This window comes from Rhipicephalus microplus, chromosome X (assembly GCF_043290135.1).
Source record: "Rhipicephalus microplus isolate Deutch F79 chromosome X, USDA_Rmic, whole genome shotgun sequence".
NCBI lineage: Eukaryota > Metazoa > Arthropoda > Arachnida > Ixodida > Ixodidae > Rhipicephalus > Rhipicephalus microplus.
This window is the reverse complement of record NC_134710.1, coordinates 127,350,769-127,369,043: the sequence shown is the minus strand read 5'-3', so window position 1 is coordinate 127,369,043 and position 18,275 is coordinate 127,350,769. Positions and strand designations below refer to the sequence as shown.

Sequence of the window (18,275 nt, the reverse complement as noted above, 5' to 3'; positions counted from 1 at the left end):
TTGGCGACGTTATCGGAAGAGACGGAATTCGTCCTGACCTCGATTTAATCGAAAGCGTCCATGCCATGCCAGCCCCAAAAGATAAACAGGGTGTGCGCAGATTACTCGAGGTTGTGAACTACTTTCGGACCACATAACATGCCCTCTGCAGGACCACATAACATCAGGCGAATTGCTCTCTTGGTTCATGCCAGAGATGCATTTTTCCATGCACTGTTTAAGTTAAGAAGATGCCGAAACAGTGTTCTGGGGAATACCACAACTTCCACTGCAACTTTGTGACAATGCATACCTTAAACAACTCCCAAAAAGGATCTTGCGGCCACCAGTTCCACTGATCACCAACCTCCCCAAAATGAAATGGCACTGAGTTACCTATTTAGGTCCTCAATATTTTTTGAGAAAATGAGTAAAATAAAGGCTTCAATTGAGTAGTCTGTCTGAACACTTTAGTGCTGATATAAAATGAATACTGTTATTGCATCAATACATGGGCTACTAATATACTTGTGTACAACTTTTTGTGGCTAACATATAGTGACACAAGGTAGAGTTTTTTCACAACTATATGGAGACTTTGGGAGTTTTTCAAGTAGAAGGCTTAGATATTTACCATGATCAGAATACATGAACACACAGAATAGATGTATGTTCACAAAAGACAAACTAGACTTTGTGCACATTCACAGAGAACAGGCAACAGTCATGACATTCCTTTGTGCAGCAACGACACAGCTAGCACAAATATCCTGCCTGTTCTGCACAAGGAGAATGGAACCTGAACGTTGGAGAAAGGAGGAGCTGGTTACTACATCCACCACTTTTGATGGCTAGTTGGGCTTAAGCTCCTCCTGCCCCAGGGCTGCTATTTTCTGTAGCGATGCCTTTTTAAAGGCAAGAAGACTTTTTCACACTAATCACATTTTGTCAATGGTTGAAAGCAACAGTCTACACCTGTTATTAATAATATCAGGCAAAATAGCACCCCAGATCATTTTTCTAGCTTCATGAAAGCAAACAGATTATGCAAAAAGCAGGCATATTGTCTATGAATGCTGCAGTACTCAAGAACCATATTTGAAGTTCATAAAATAAAACAAAGCCAGTTTGCCTGAAATTAACAATCTGTGGGTGTATGACTGCCACAATGGGCAAGTAGAATTTTTTCTTGAGAGTTCTTCGGCTCCATTGCTTCCTCAGCATTCTTCGTTGTATCTATAAGCGGGTACAAATTAAGAAGACCCTAAAAGGCCCCACCCAGAGGACTAAAGCACGGCAGTCGATTGCCTCCACAGCTAAAGAGATAGTCCTGCTCATGCACTCGGCAATGTTCTTTGAAAGCGGGTTCACTGGCCGCTTAGCTGATTGGGGTGGTCTGGGATGCACGCTAATTGGTGCAGTTTGCGTGCATCCGCCTTTGGGAAGGAAAAGGTGCAGACTTCTAAAGTTTCAGCTGACTATAGTTAAAGCAGTTTCTAACAATTGCGCATAGAAGGCTATGTTGCTGGTACAGTGACACTAAATCTTAACATTTTTTTAAGCACTGATTATTGAGATACCGAACTCTAACTAGATGATTTCATGTGTTGTATTCGCCAGTATCTCAATGATGACATTATTTCACTAATTGTGAGTCACTAATAGGCCATGAGACAATAAACTTTGTTATAATAATTTGAGATATCTTTAAACTTTTTTCCGTCAATCAAAATATGCTCTTAGAAGCACAGTATCCTACATCAAAATTAAAAAATAAATAAATAAACATTTAAAGAGAGAAAATCTTGCAAAAAATGAAATGGTCAAGACATATAGGTGCTTACTACCCAGCACAACGGCAGTCATTGCACGGTTGAACAGCTACTTGTTACATACTCACTAAACATCATGGTACTTGCACTGAAGATAATCAGGCCATTGCGTGCTTTCCAGATGATCCCATGAGACTGATGGCTTGGTGCTTTGCCCCTAAAAATACAATTGTTGCTGCAGTTTTTTCTAATTATTAGTAAAAATGCATTGCTTATTGAGTCACTGTGACAATACACTCAAAACAGAGGGAACATATGACAACAACATTGGATATGGTCCAGTTAATCAGACATGAAGCTTCTTATGCAGCTTGAAGACTAATTTTAATTTTTAAATAACTAACACAACATGCCCCATTACTTGTTTAAAGCGAAAAATCTGGAAAACTAAACTACTAATTACTGAAGGTGTGCAAATACTTAAAATTAAAAAAAAATTTACTACTGGAACTATTCGAATTTCCTATAGACATATACAGTGAATGTCTAACTAAAACTGACTCCTTCAAATTTTCAATATGCTTCACCTCAGCATATTCCCATTTGCGGCAAAACTGCCTTTCAAGATACCCTACGATCGCAAATGTATTGGCTCGCGAAAATGCTGGCTCCAACATGAAGATGAGTGATTTGGCAGAGGTGGGGGCTCAATTAATGTTGTTTTGGACCTAAAGTTTGGGCAGGAAGTCTAAAAATTTTTAGCATTCAAAATTTCAGATGTTCTTATAGATTGACCTCTATGAGGCAGATTTGAAACTTTGGACTCAAAAGGGTGCACACCCTCAGTTGGGCTTCCACAGAAGTTGAGAGAGGAAAAGAGGCTGAGGCAATAGTATCTCTGTCTTTCATATGTATAGTGTTGCTGGCAACACTTTTGACCGCACCAAATCATGTATATAAATACCATTCAGCTTCTGCATTGCCTCAACCTTGATAAGACAACTATGAAACACCACCACGCCTGCACATCATCAGTCTAACAAAACAGAACACTTTCATGTTGCTATCTCCTAAGGCCATGCTTAAGAATTCTTTCGAACGTTTTTCTTTGGCAATTTTGCTTAGAAGTAATAAAAAATTGTCTAGAAATGTCCGAGAAATATTAAAAATATTCTATCTGATTCAAACTAGCACTTAAAATTCGAATTTGCTTCGCACCCAAAATGTTCATATTCACCCAGCTCTACTAATAGGTTAATCTTCACTGCAACACAAACAGAAATGAATTGCACATACAGATTAAGGAATTTTCCCATAAATTCCATGAAGTGATATATTAATAGCAGATAATTGGGCTAGTTAGTGCCCTGCATATATTGAGTGTTTCCTGAAGACTGCCTGAAAATTTTTATTTCCTGTCACAGTTACCACACTTCCAGTCCTTGAGAATAATTATTTGAGGATACAACCTTAATTACAAGACAAAAATGATGCATTATAATTGAAATTAATCATGCATTAAGCTGATTACGAGGTGTGCACAGGACTGTTATGCCTGTGAGTCCACACCGATCATCAATGCCTCTGAAAAAGGCAATCTGTGTCAAGGCCGGCAATCGAGCCCGCCTCACGCGATCAGCTCATTGACGCCAGCAAGCGGCGCCGCCGGTCTGTCACGCAACACACCGCGAGCTCCCTCAGCCTGCGAGCCCGTTGAAGCAATTGGCACCTTCCAGTCTGGCGAGTCTTATGCAATGCTTGGCAACATCCCTCGTTCTTGGCACAATCACGCGCAGCGGCAGGCCCCATTGAAGGATTCGGACATCACGGCCAGCGGCGCTTCTGGTTGGACAAACTTCCAACCAGAACTGAAACTTCCAATCCAACCAAACAGAAACTTCCAATCCAACTGGTACCTATAAAAAGAAAAGCCCTGCGACGCGTCACCAGCAGCTGAACTAAGTGTCAGAAAAGCCTCTCGTCGGTTCGAGCCCCTTCGCATTCGGCAAGCCCGGTGTGCTTGGCAGCCACGAGTTTCGTGGCGGCCATCGTAACCTCGTCGGCGGTGCGCCTTGTAACAGCGTGCGTGAGAAGACATATCGGCTCTTCGAGTCCTGTCGGCCCCAGTGCCGAATCTGTAACGCCTCTGTTTCTATGCTGTACATAAAGCTTGCCTTGACTTACCGTCGTCTCGTCCGCTCGTCTACCAGCTCTGCGCAGAAACAGCCGCGAACTGAGAAACCTACGCTACCAAATGGCTGGTGACAGTGTCGGCGGAGTTCGAAGCAGTGGCGCCTTTGGGACCATGTTGGCGTCCCGTCTTCGGAACAGTGGTTGGCAGCTGCGGGATCGGCCGGCGTCCGGTAGCTAAGAAGGGGAATGAGTCACACGTTGAGTTTGCGTTTCGTCTTAAAGCTGATTTTTTTGAATGGCTCAAGGGCAAAGGTGTTTATGACGATCGCGATAAAGTGGTAGAATGCATTGCGTTGGAGCGATTCTACCGCTGCATCGAGGAGGATGTCAAGCTTTGGCTGCAGGACAAACTTGGTGGTACAGCTAAACAAGACGGCAGAGTTAGCTGAGGAGTATTATATTTGCCAAAAGTTGCATAGCAGGGCAGTGCGTGATGAAAAGGATGAAAGGAAAGAGGGCTTTTTAAAGAAACATGATCAACAAAAACCCGCTCTGCACCGTAATTTCAAGAAGGACCCGTCTCTTACAAAGGACACTGTAGGGAAGGGCAAACGTAAGCGAGTATGGTTCCTATACAACGCACTGATACCACACGGGCGTTTGAATCATGGAAGCCGCTAAACTGCTACAACTCCAAAAGGAAGGGCACATCGCGATAAACAGTAAGCAAAAGTTTGCTTTCGCAACAATCCGAGAATCGGAAAAGAACATGCAGTTGTTGGAGCTGTATCTCCAAAAAGTCAGTGTGAATGCGAAAACGTGTCGAGCTCTTTGAGACTCAGCGGCAACTATGGACCTTGTCCATCCTTCGATGGTGTCTCCAGATGACTTTACCGGAGAATGCGCGTGGATCAGGCAACTTGCCAAGGAGCAGAGTGCTTGCTTACCAATCGCTATGGTTGGCATTGAAGGCCCGTTCGGTAAGCTTCGCACCGAAGCGGCTGCGTCTGCCGCGCTTCCCGATCGTTTTTCTTATGTATTTTCTAATAACTCAGAGCAGCTTCTTGAAGAGCAGGGTAAATCGTTCTTCTCTAACTTGGCGTACATGGCCCTCACGCGATCGCAAGCACGGAAGCTTTCGCAGGAACTTGATCTTGTTCAATCTGGCGAAGCACCAAGTGCAAAAGCTGCTGGTTTGTGTGGCCTTGGCGGCGAGTCAATGGAACCTCAGACAGGAAATCCTCCGCGCGAGTCATTTGAGCAGTCACTCGAGCGGCCCGTAGCTGAAGTGACTGGCGCGGTCTGTGTCGGCGGAGGAGACGACATGACGTCACTGAGTCAGAGCGAGAGGGTTGCAACACTCTCGCCTGTAGCGGAGCTGTCGAGGGTTGACCGAAAAACACTCATTCGAGAGCAGCGTGAAGACCTCTCGATTAAAGCGCTAATGGAAAGCGTAAACTTACGAAAAAAGAAAAAGGATGTTTCCTTTTGGGAGAAAGCAGGGCTCCTGTATCAGAGCTACACAAATGCGCAAGGTCGCAAGTATGAGCAGCTCTTGGTGCCACAAAAGTATCGTCACCAACTATTGGAACTGGCGCATAAAAACGCGTGGGAGGGCATCTCGGCATAAAAAAGACCAAGGCTAGAGTTTCCCTTGAGTTTTATTGGCCGAAATGCTGGATAGATATCGAAGACTTTGTACGCTCATGCGACACTTGTCAGAGAGCGGGGAAATCCACGAACAAGTGGAAGACACCCATGAAGCTTGTGCCAATTATCACAGAACCTTTTCGGCGCTTAGTAATTGATATCGTCGGGCCATTGCCAGAATCAAGGCAAGGTTTTTGGTACATCCTGACGGCCCTCTGTGTAGCCACAAAATTTCCGGAAGCGATACCACTTAAGGAGCTTAATTCCCCTCAGGTCGTGGATGCACTGCTATCTATATTTGCACGCGTCGAATTTCCTTCTGAAATCCAATGCGACGATGGTAGTGTATTCACCAGCTGCCTTACCTCTACCTTTTTTAATAAATGCGGAATAAAAGTAGTGCACACCTCGATCCATCACTCGCAATCTAATCTGGTAGAGCGTATGCATTCCGTTCTGAAACGGATACTGAGAGCTCTTTGCTACGAGCACAAATGCGACTGGGAAGAGTGTATTCCTCCCGCTATGATCGCTTTGAGATCAGCTCCCCATGAGAGCACTGGCTTTAGCCCTGCAGAGCTTGTGTATGGCAGGAGTTTGAGAACACCATTGCTACGCGAGTTCTGGGAGGGATTCGATGAGGACCCTAATGTAGTTGCGTACATTCTAGACCTCCTTAGACCTCCTTCTCGGGCTTGGCAAAACGAAAGATGTTGTGGAAAGCTACATGAAGGCTGCACAAGTCTTGTCGACGGAGTACTACAACAAATCGGCGAAGAAGTGCGCTTTTGAAGTAGGTAGTCAGGTAATGCTGCTGCGGTCGTCCAAAAAGAACAAGCTTGAGGTTCATTGGGAAGGGCCCGCCAAAGTATTTTCAAAGCTTTCTGATACCAATTATGAAGTGACATTAGAAAGGCGGCTGAACAAAATTTACCAGAGTAACTTGATGAAACCATACGTTCAAAGTCAAGCGGTCGCAAGTCTGCTGTTGGATGCTTCAGAGGAAGAGGGAGCAGAAATTTTGAGTTTTAGTGATGTAATTGAAAGGGGATCGGAGGTAATCTTGGAGCAGTTGAACCTAGAGCCTAGGTTAAGGGGAGACGCGGGTCGAAAAGTCGCGGTTTTCCGGAAAATTTTCGCTTTTTTTTTCCGGCTGTATTGGCATCCTTGGACTATAATCTATTACTTCTTAAAATATGAAGCTGAAATTCGCACGAGAAATTATCAAAAAATGCTTCCAAGTGGGCAGCGGTGACGCGAGAAATGCGCGAAAGTCGCGAAAAACGGCGACGTTCGCGTCGTCCTGTCGCGAAAACGACGCGTTGGCCGCCATTTGCAATCGTGCACGCATGCTGCGAAGGCTGTATCCTTCATAATCCACTAGTAGCCAGTCTCGTGCCTTCACGCAGAATAAACAAAAAACGAGAAAAGCAACGCGTACGTCACGCGTTTTGAATATCGCGGCACACAATGCAAGGCCGCCATTGGACGGCGGTGCGCTCCACGCTCCTCCCCCTCCTATCTCTCCGGCAAAAGAGCGAATTGATTGATATGTGGGGTTTAACGTCCCAAAACCGCAAAAGAGCGAAGCCTCGGACGTCGCGATCGAGTTTTTCTGCGTTTCTCTGCATTTTTGCGTCATGGCAAGCCAGAAGAAGTGCAGTTCAGATAATCGAAAGTTCAGAACTCGCCACAAGTATCGAGGGAAAAGGCGTCGGACGCTTCGCAAAGCGACAGCGAACGACGATGTCGCCCCCGATTAACGCCCCGACGCTCCGACTTCGGATAGGCCTAACACCGTCACCGAACCCTGCGACAGTGGTTGTGAAATAGCCGCTGCCGTGGAATTCGTCAGTGCATCCCAAAGGAAGATTGGATTCTTCGAGAGTGAACGTAGACCGGTAGATGTTGCTACTGCGAACATGCTGCTTTGCGAAATCGATGCGCTGACGGCACTTGTGGCGGGTGCGCAATGCCCAACCTGCCGCGAACGGAAGCTCGGCGTGCGAGAGGCAGCTGGAAAGCGCAAAGGACTTTCGGCATTCCTCGAACTGTGCTGTCAAAATTCTGATTGCCCTGAATCTGCACTTTCGTTCACGCACAAGTCGAGACGTACTGCTTCGGCCGGGGACCAAGGAACGAGCGCTCGTTTTGACAGCGGCAGCTCGCGTGACAGCTTTGCTATAAACGTGAAGGCAGTTCTGGCAGCACGCGCTATAGGCGCAGGCCACGACCAACTTTCACGATTTTGTGCGATTCTCGGTCTTCCGAGCCCGATGCATCACAAGACATTCAACGGCATTTGCAAGAAGCTCCATGGTGCGGCGATGACAGCAGTGAGCAAAAACTTGCACCAGGCACGAAACATCACGAAGGACGCAGTCGGCGGCAGAGATGTGCCAGTCATGTTTGATGGCACCTGGCAGAAAAGAGGTCATAAAAGCCACAATGGAGTGGGCACAGTCGTGTCCCTGGACACGGGGCTCTGCCTCGATTTTGAAGTTCTTTCGAACTACTGCCATGCTTGCAGTATACACAGGGACCTTGGGGAGGATGAAGAGATATGGCGAGCTTTTCATCTTCCAGTTTGCCAAAAAAACACTGACTGCTCATCCCATGCAATGGAACCTGTGGCAGCTGTCAATATATGGCAGAGGACCTTGTCTTATGAAACTCCACTGCGATTCACCAGCTTTCTAAGTGATGGTGACAGCAAGGCCTACACTGCAGTCTGCGAGGCAAATGTATACTGTGACACCCCCATTGACAAAGAAGAGTGCACGAACCACGTTGCAAAGCGCTTGGGAACTGCCCTACGAAAATTGGCAACGCCACTGCCACGAGGCGAAAAACTGAAAGATGCGACAATAATAAAACTACAAACATATTACAAGATCGTCATCACGAGCAACAAGCACAGTGTCCGAAATATGTACACTGCCATATGGGCATCGTATTTTCATTGCTGCTCCAGTGATGGTGCCAGTAGCCATAACTTTTGCCCCGCGGGACCAAATTCGTGGTGCAAGCACAAGCATGCGGAAGCACTGGGGGAGCCTGCACCACGCCACACCCCACTGTTGACGAAGGCTCAAGGATTGGCAATTATGCCTATCTACAAGCGCCTTACAGAGGAGAAACTCTTTATTCGGTGCCTTCATGGCAAGACACAGAATGCAGCCGAATCGCTGAACAGCAAGATATGGTTGCTATGTCCAAAAACAAAGTTCGCCTCCAGAACAACTGTGGAGACAGCCACCGCTCTTGCTGTACTCTGGTGCAACAAAGGCCACAGGGGCTTTGAAGAAGTGCTCGAAGGCATTGGAATTCTCCCCTCACAAGATCTGGCCACACATGGTGACCACTGTGACGTCATGCGCATTAGGAAGATGAACCTGAAGCAAACTGCAGAAGCGAGGGCACACCGTCGCAACACAGCGAAGAGAGCTCGTGTTGAGGACACTGACCGCAAGAGCCGTGAAGGACCAAGCTATGGTGCAGGGGACTTCTAGACACTTGCAGTGCATTCAAGGCAAGGTACTTTTCATTGTGCCCCAATTTGAGGCAAAAAGAATGATTTCCTAATAAATGCCAACTTTGCGAACTTTCAAACTTGTTTTTCTCATTTTCATTTTTTCTGACAGTTTCACGTTTTCCGGGCAGCCTTTTAGAAACTTATATTCATTGTATAGTAACGAAACTTGGCACACATGTTCTTCAACACATGCAGAATGCAAATATCTACTCTAAATTGCAATGCCTACCAGCATTAGTTGTGAAAATATCAGCTTATTGTTTCAAGGGAGATTGAAAATAATGAGTCATTCAATACAATTTTTTTTTTCTTGGTTCCAATATTTCTGTGACATATCTATATAGATATTTGCACTTTTCAATCTACCAAGAGTCAAATGAGATCAGACACAGTGCTTTTACTGAAAGTTTAGTACATAAAAAAGTGCCCGCAAAAAATGTAACTTTTTGCTATTGTTTATGGCATAACTCAATAATTATAGCAGCTACACAAAAAATGATTGCATATTTGAAATCTGCATGAAAAACTATACTAATAACAAACTTTTCAAGTCTCTATTACTAGAAATTAAAAAAAAACTTTTTCGAGGAGCGTCTCCCCTTAAGTGAAGTCCAGAAGGAGGACTTGAGAAGGATTGCTTCCGAGTTTAAAGACGTGTTTTCGAACCGTCGTGTTTTCGGGACGGCCTGAAAACACGTGATTGAACACGATATCGAGCTAATTTGTGAGGAGCCAATCCGTAGCAAGCCGCATCGTTGTTCCCCTGTGCAAAAGCTAGCCTGTTATGTCTCCGGTTCGAGTTTTGTGGTCGAAACGAACTACTGACCTCTAACCTGGTTAAATAACATGTCGCCTAAAAGTGGCCGGTTACTGAGGTGGAGCACGATACTCCAACAGCACAAATTTGACGTTCGCTACAAAAAGGAAAGCTAAACGCTAATGCAGACGCATTGAGACATGCGTTTTAGTTAGTACCTTCTCCACCTTTCGGTCCTTCGCTGGCCAGTCGGGGCAAAATTTTGTCTTCATCACGGCCTTAGCTGAGCGCTCTCATCCAGAGTGATCTCAATGGGCTAACTTTATGTTGTATTCTATTTCGTTACGTTATTGTACGTGTAAAAATTTGAGTTCTCATTTTAAGAGTTTTGTGTCCCACATGTGCCTCTTGATATAGAGGAAACGAAATTCCGATAGACACGTAGCTAGGTATATGTTGTACTATACTTTGTCTGGTGTTCTGTCGGGTGACCGAGGGCACTTGCTTGTGTCGTGTGTTGTCTGTTGTTGAACCGTTCTTGACAAGTTGAAGAGCCATCGACAAGTGCCGAGACCAAATATTGTCAAAAAAGACGAGCGAAGCTGGCCGGCAAGTTGTGGCGTCAAGCCAGTGGAGCTGAGATCCGTCCTCAAGAATGGGATGTGTTCACGGAATGGAGTCTGGAGCTGCATTCTCCCCATGACCCAGGAGGCGAACCTGGAGGAACCTGGCAGAAGAGCGCGCCCGACATCCGAGCCACATGGAAGCAGGTCGTCTTTCCGGCGCATTGTCTGGCGGCGGGGGTGCTGTTACGCCTGCGTGTCGACACCGAACGTCAATGCCTCTGAAAAAGGCAATCTGTTTCAAGGCCAGCAATCGAGCTCGCCTGATGCGATCAACTCAACGACGTCATCAAGCGGCAGTGGCGGTCTGTCATGCAATGCACTGCGAGCTCCCTCAGCCCATTGAAGCAATCAGCGTCTTCCATTCTGGCGAGTCTTACGCAATGTGTGGCAACATCCTTCGTCCTTGGTGCAACCATGCGCAGCGGCGGGCCCCATTAGAGGATTCTGACAGCACGGCCAGCGGCTCTTCTGGTTGGACATTTGGTTACGCAAAAGATCCACACGGTGCCTATAAAAAAAAAAGCCCTGCGGGGCGTCGTCAGCAGCTGACCTAAGTGTCTGAAAAGCCTCTCGTCGGCTGGAGCCCCTTCGCAGTCAGCGCGCGCGATGTCCTTGGCAGCGGCGAGTTTCGTGGCGCCCATCGTAACCTCGTAACAGAGTGCGAGAGAAGACATCTCGGCTCTTCGAGTCCCTAAACTGTCAGCCCCAGTGCTGAATTTGTAACGCCTCTATTTCTATGCTATACATAAACCTTGCCTTAACTCACCGTCGTCTCGTCCGCTCATCTAGCAGCTCTGCACAGAAGCAGTCGCGAGCCGAAAAACCTGTGCTACCAAACGGCTGATGACAGTGTCGGTAGAGTTCGGAGCAGTGGTGCTTTCGGGACCGTGTTGGCGTCGCGCCTTCGTAACAGTACTTTAGAATGTAGCACTGATTTGATGTACTGCAAGCATATCTCAGATAAAAATAAAAAAACACGTTTGTCAGTTTCCAGGAACTAGTACTTTTGCAAGTGTTCTATTTCTAAAATTACCCAGCAAAGCAGCCCTCAGCAGAAAAAGAAATTCAATACAGCTTTGCAAACAAGCACACACTATAATCAAGTGCTTCACAGAGATGTTGGCAATAGAATCATCAAGAAGAGGCTCCAATGTGTTTCATGTTATGCGGCTGCTTGTTGGACTGCCTCTCAATGACATCCAATACATCCTAATCGAATGGCATTAAATCTAAAAAACAAGTTAGCTACAGTTTCAAGGTAATGTGGTAGTAGAAGTTTTCGGCCAGCCATTCATGGGCAACGAGGGTGATATGTGGGTGAGAGTGAAATAATGTTGAGGTACATAAGGACACACTAACAATAATAATTTTCGGTTTTTATGTCACTAAATGATAATACTGTTATGAAGGCCACTGTAGTAGAGGGCTCTTGAAATTTTGGCGAACTGTGGCGAAATGTGGCGATTTTCGAGTCTTTCGGGTCGGAGACAAAGACAACGAGCACTGAATGATGGTCTATTTCCTGCATAAATCCACATGCCGTCATCACTTAAAAATCACCTAATATATGTGGCAAAATATTCAAAGCTACATGCCTACATAAATCTAGCAATACTGCTAGCATTCGTGGTGACACCGAATAGTGTGATCAAATAGTGCACACACACAGTGTATTGTAGGCACATATTGCAATTCACTACATGTATTTGGTGACATCGTGTGGAATATTTGACTAAATATTGAATCCTGAGCACAAGTTACAACAAATGCGTCCGCGAATTCGCAGCAGGCATACACTGCCTCTACTTTTTAACATTATGATATTTCAAGCACCGAAGTCCAAAAATAATCAACTCTTTCGTTACCATGCCTATTCAAATCAATCACCTGTGATCGACGCTTCGGATTGTAGATTTTAACATGTTAAATTTCTTTCTCGTGCACCCAGCATTTTCTAGTAGTTAGTCCAGCCACTCAACTTTCAGAATCAATTTGAACTTGCCCGTTTGGGCAACATAGTGATTTCTGACAGACCTTTGCATGAACCAATGTGCGGCTGGAGAATTTGACAAAAGTGCATGCCCCTCGTGATTATACAGCAGTAACATCGAAGTTCAATAATGAAAGGAACCCTTGCACGCCAAAAATCCTTGCACGCCAAAGAAGCGATCCTTGCACGCCAAAGGAACCCTTGCACGCCAAAGGAGCGAAGTACAATGGGAACGAGCCGTCGGCTTTAGTGCGGCGTTCAGCCAGAATGCGCTGCTACCGGAGTAGAGTTGCTGCCGCGTTGCCGTTCGCTGAAACGCAGGTGGGATCTGCATTCGCAGCTCTTATATGGTCGAGTTTTCAATTGTTTTCGCACTGATTGAAGTATAAACAAAACGTTTGTAAATAGAAACAGTGAAGCACTCATTGCACTTCGCAACAAGTCCTTTTTGAAGGCATGTTCTGTTCATGGCTATTGCTGTCGAGGCACGCGCTCGCGCATCGTCTACTCCGCCGATATGAAAGCATGGTCAAGTGATGCTCGTAAAATTGTTCTTTTATCATTATGCTCGCTAGTCTGATAGTGTGTTTTTAAGTGTTTATGAGTCAATTTTCGAAAGACCTGTTTGCCAGTAGCTAATACCGAAAGCTTGGGTGCTTAAGAACACAAGTGTACGCTGACATCTATTGGCCTAGTAGACTACATGCAAGCGTGGAGTGCATGCCTTAAATAGCATGAAATAAAATGTAACACTGCTTCCATGTAGGTACATGATCTCAAGTTCCCTGCGCAAATCTTTTGTCATGTACATTTGTTGCCACCCAGAAGCAAAAAATGGTGCGTCAAAAAACCAGGTACTTCACCAAGCGATTGTATCGTTTCATAGACTAAAGCAGCTTTATCGTGATGACATGAAAAACAAACAAAAACAGGTAGTTCTGCGCACTTCTTGTAAGACTGCCCGATATATGTGAACAAATGCTGTTGAGTTCGTCACGCTGTTGACCTTGAGCAAATGTTAGATGCGGGCAAAAATGCAGCCTGCCATCAGCGCTGTCACTTGATAACGTGAGGCTTTGCGAACATGCACAGAGATATCAATGCCAAATTAAAGATAAGGGGAAAGCCTTACATGCCTCATCAAACGTGGAAATATATCGTGTGTGTCGGCAACGTTCACACGAGTGATGCGAAAAATCATCATGACGCGCTGTCGTCAACGTATGACTTCACAGTTCGCAAAAATTTGTGTCTTCATCAAGGTGACCCAATTACATCACGAAGTTACGTTATATGACGACACATGATGACATCATCACTCAGCATGATCATTTTTCACTGCCATCGTCATAAGTGGGTCGATAATAGAGTCAATGCAACACCACGTAAGGTAAGAAAAAACGCTTTCAGAGGGGGCGGGGAGTAACAATACACTGACTAAAAAAAAAAAAATAAGTAGAACATTTCTTTTGCCTTCAATTCATTTTAGGTAAATGCATAGGGCACCCCGTGAGCTTTTGTTTTCAAGAGCAATGCACGGCAAGTCATGGTTCACATTGATTGCACCATTTGAATGGCGAAAAATAAAGTTATTGTGAAAACAAACCCCGCGTGCTATTCAAGCGCATGCGAATCTCACAGTTTCGCCTACTTAGAGCTGCCGTTTTTATTTCTGTCTGTGAAGTTCTCATGCTGGAAATGGGAGCTACATACTTTTTTATAGTTCGAAGTTGTATTAGGCAACTGTCATGAGTAGGAGCCCGTCGAAGACAAAGACGACAAGGAAGTTCAAAGAAGATAGGAAAAGGCGCGAGCGCGCACTGTACAGCGAGACCCGAGGCGAGTGACCCCAGCGGCGATCGGTGCGCGAGCAGCGATGAGCTGGGATTGTCGACCTGGGCTCGGGAGAAGGTTGCATCGCCAGCTAGCGTACTGGAGACGGGCGCGTCAGGACAGCCCGGGATTCCGTGACAATTGGTGAGCCTGCCAGGATCCAATTCGGCCCAGTCACTGATTATAGGTTGTTGCGGTGATGAATTGGGACAAAGTATTAACGATTGTTCAAGAGCAAAAGCTAAGTAAGGAAGAGGGTTTAAAGTTAATTGAAGAAAATGCACTCAAGAAAAGCGGAAGTTAATGAGGAAGGAGCGCAAGGCCAAACTTGAGGCAAAACGCGCAGAAGTGCAAAAAATATATGCGAGAGAAAGGTAGGCGCTAGAGCGGCACTGCGATTGGCACAAGCCACAGGTAGACCGAAAGAATAAACGCACACAGAGAAGTCATCAGCAGAAATCAGTGTGTGCGGTGTTCCCTGTTATGCTTCGGTTGAGCGTAAGGTTAGCGAGCAGGAGTGTATTGCCAGCGAGACAGGTCATGTGAGCGATGAGTTGCAGAGAAAGGGATTAGATGTTGCATAGAGTTGCAGTAAGGCAATGATAGGAGTAGAAGACGTGGATACTGTAGAATAGTGCACGGAGGAAGCTAACGCAACCAAGCTAGGTAGCAAAGAGACAGTGAGAATTTGTTCGGGGTTGGGCAGGCATATTGAAAGAAAAAGCACGACGCATTCATGAAAGATAATAATGCCGGAGGGTTCGAGAAAGAATGAGATGCTTTTTACGTGCATTGTAAAACGCATAAAAGTAAGGGAAAATGAGACAGCTGTAGACGCAGAGAGAACCGGTCAGGGTTACCAGGACGCAAGTAGAGTGGTGCAAAAGTTGCAGACGCACGAGACGAAAGAAACCACTCAAAAAGCGCTAAACCTATGCCTTGATCATCAGGCAGCAAAACTAGTGAGGAAAAGAGCCGACGCAGCGAGAATCAGGACGCTACGAACGACAGGTGATTCAAGGAGGCATCGGAGTAAAAGGAACAGAGGCATTAGCTGTGTCGAGCGTCTTGAACCATGGGGCTCGAGTGGACATAGGAAGAAACTGAAAAAGACGCGGAATGTGAAAAAGTACAGACTGAAGTGTGTTGTCACAAACTCGTTATTGCTTTCATGGAAAATAGATGGTCTTCTGGAATGTGTTTGAAGTAGGTCCATAGATGACTTTATTTGAAGCTGAATTTTGTACACAATGAGTTAGACAACATTGTGAACAGTGAGTGTTACACTCTTGTGGTAGCAAAATTTTCGAGTGTAGCCAATAGTGTTACGGACAATAGAATAATGGACTTGCCAAACAGTGTAGTGTTAGATGGTGTGCTTGCAAAAGGGCTTTTTGGTGACCACTGTGAAGTGAAAGTTACTTTAAAGTGAACACTTGGCAAGCGAAGGCATCTACAAGATCAAGAAAGAGAGGCAAGCAGTTTTTTGAGAAAAAAACTCTTGAAAAAGGGGGCAAATGTCATAAAAAGAAGCCCTTCGGAGACAAAGACGATGAGAAAGTTCAGAGAAGATTGTAAAAGGTGCGAGCAGGCTCACCGTACAGCGAGACCCGAGGTGCTAACCCCAGCGGCGATCGGCGCGCGAGCAGCGACGAGCTGGGATTGTCGACGTGGGCTTGGCAGAAGGTCGCATCGCCACCAAACGCAGTGGCAACGGGAGCAGCAGAACAGTGCCTCGACAACCTGTGACGCGGCCCTCCAGAGAGGACGGAGACCTCGACACGTTTCGAAGGAGGCTGCTCGGGATGCAGTAGCTGCTTACAGCAAGCACCGAATATTCTGGCACAAGCCCCCTTCGAGGCCAACCGCTGAAGACAGTCCCCAAATGGCCAAGTCAGCATACAGCAATAGGTATCGCCTGCGGCCACTAGGCCTAACCTAGGAGGCCTCCGCCACATCAACACCGACATCAGGCGACATTGACGACGGGCGACCAGGTCGGCAAGAGCACCAGCGACAACGTTCGTAGAGATCTTCGAGATCTTCGACAGATACCGGAAACAACCAATCAAAACATTGACGTCAAGATGATCAGCGTTACCGATTCCGGACATTGACGAGCTGCGAATCGGCTTGGTAACTATGAGGCTAAAGATGCCTGATGTTGACTAGGACGATTTAGCGTGTAGCGTGGTGGGAATGTAAGCTTAGTGAGGCTTAGTTTGCATTTTTAGGACAGTTTAGACTGTATAGGAGTTTGTTTGTGGGTTAATTTTAATTTAGTTTGAAGTTATTACTAGTTGTTTTGCACAATTTTTGTATATATTTTTTCAGTGAGTGTTTATTAAGAGGGTGTTGTTAACGGAGTGATGTCTCAGTTTATCGCCCGCAGTAGCAGCCTGTAATTTGCGACAGTGACAATCGTCCCGCCTGATCGTAGAGAGCCACCTCTCCCATACATTAGCGGCAGCTGGTATTTCATGGAACGAAAGCCCATCAGTGTCGTTTTTTTTTTCCTTCCATTGGCACAGCGGTACGCAACAACACGACATGCCGGGGCACTTGAAGCATGTGGTTGCGCAAAATTGAAATATAATATAAATCATGAATACCATCAAAATTAAGAGCATTATTGCATTATTCCCACCGCCATCACGGCCAGATGGACTGCATTTCGGATAAGTACCAGTTAAAATCTGCGAGAAGCGCGAATGCACTTAAATTCCGATACAAACACGAATTCAGAAGATTAGCAATAGACGTGGATGTTTAGCGCCAGCATACCGTAGCCTACTCGCACAGCGCCGCTATGTGATGACGGGAAGGCGCGGCCGAGCGCGCGCTCGATGGCCAGAGGACAGCGTTCGCCCGGCACTAAAAAATATAGAGGAGGCGCTGGCATGGGTCACCAGTCGGTCACACCGCACGCAGCATAAAAACGTTTTCAGTGAATGCACTGTTGGTTATCGGTAGATCCTGCCATCTAACACCAGAAAAGTATTCTTCTGGCCATTTTTAACTTCTAGCAACCAGAATCGTACCTCTGTGATCGAAGTGTGGTGAAGTTACTGCATCCACAAGCAGAGCCATACTCATAACATCGCAACCACACAGGAGAAGCACAAGCCGTGAACCACCAATGACCCACAACGCAGTGAAGTCGTTAAGAAGGTTTTCATCAGTTTTCGTAAATAACACACCGTATATATCACCACAAAAACAAAACAGCTGTAAAATATGCACAACCCATGCATAATTACAGCAAAATTTTGCCACACTTACCACAGCATGAACAGGGTGGAGTGGATTTCGTTTGGGACGTCCAGGTTCATCAAATAGTTTAGCTATCTCAGCAGCCGATATGGTAAGCTCTAGAAATAATTAATACACATGAAAAAATGACTTATTTCAATGACATTGCAAGATGACGACTTACCCTTGAGACCAGGACTACCACCTGTATGGGAGAGAGTGCAATTTTCACCGGATGCTGAGCTCTTGAGTGACTCAGAAACAAGAAACCGCCTTTCAGGCCAGTCAGAAGGATCACCAAGAGATGCTACAACAACAAGATATAATGCATATGTGCACAAAATAGTTAACAGAGAATAAACATTGGTGAACGAAAGATTCTAACCATATGTCATGTCGTCAGGTGAACTCAAACAGGACTCTTCAGCAGAATCAGTCGCCCGATCAGACTCCGCACTCTTCAATACATCAAGAGATTTTTCAAGCTCTTCTACATCCTCGCAGAAGCTTTCATCACTAGCTGAAGGAAAAAATGTTTGCAGTGAGATTGGTAGTAGCACAGACCAAAGAAACAGTAGGGGAAAAGGAGAGTGAATATATGAATCTGAGCTTTACCAATAAAGTCCCCGAACGAAGCAAGGCTAAGTGAATCGTCGTCTTGCAGAGAATCAAGAATTCTGTCAGTGCAAACAAGTGGTGTTTCTTGCATCAGCTCAGATGTAGCACTTTCAACTGCAGGTGGCAAGGA

At 45.7% G+C, this 18,275-nt stretch overlaps 1 protein-coding gene across 6 annotated transcripts in view; it reads right to left on the bottom strand.

Moving 5' to 3' along the window:
- LOC142775744 (uncharacterized) overlaps positions 1-18,274 on the bottom strand; it is a 28,255-nt gene extending 9,981 nt beyond the window's left edge. For 4 of the 6 annotated variants that reach the window (XM_075877655.1, XM_075877658.1, XM_075877657.1 and 1 more), the window contains exons 1-5: positions 18,143-18,274; positions 17,913-18,047; positions 17,712-17,834; positions 17,558-17,646; positions 1,880-1,968 (exon numbers count right to left, since the gene is read on the bottom strand). In XM_075877655.1, the coding sequence (XP_075733770.1) occupies positions 1,880-1,968; positions 17,558-17,646; positions 17,712-17,834; positions 17,913-18,047; positions 18,143-18,236 (530 nt within the window). In that variant the 5' untranslated portion in view covers positions 18,237-18,274. Of the gene's footprint in view, positions 1-1,879; positions 1,969-3,935; positions 4,119-17,557; positions 17,647-17,711; positions 17,835-17,912; positions 18,048-18,142 lie in introns of all 6 variants that reach the window. The other 2 variants (XM_075877654.1, XM_075877653.1) reach the window with 1 other exon arrangement.
- Between the last annotated feature and the right edge of the window lies 1 nt (position 18,275).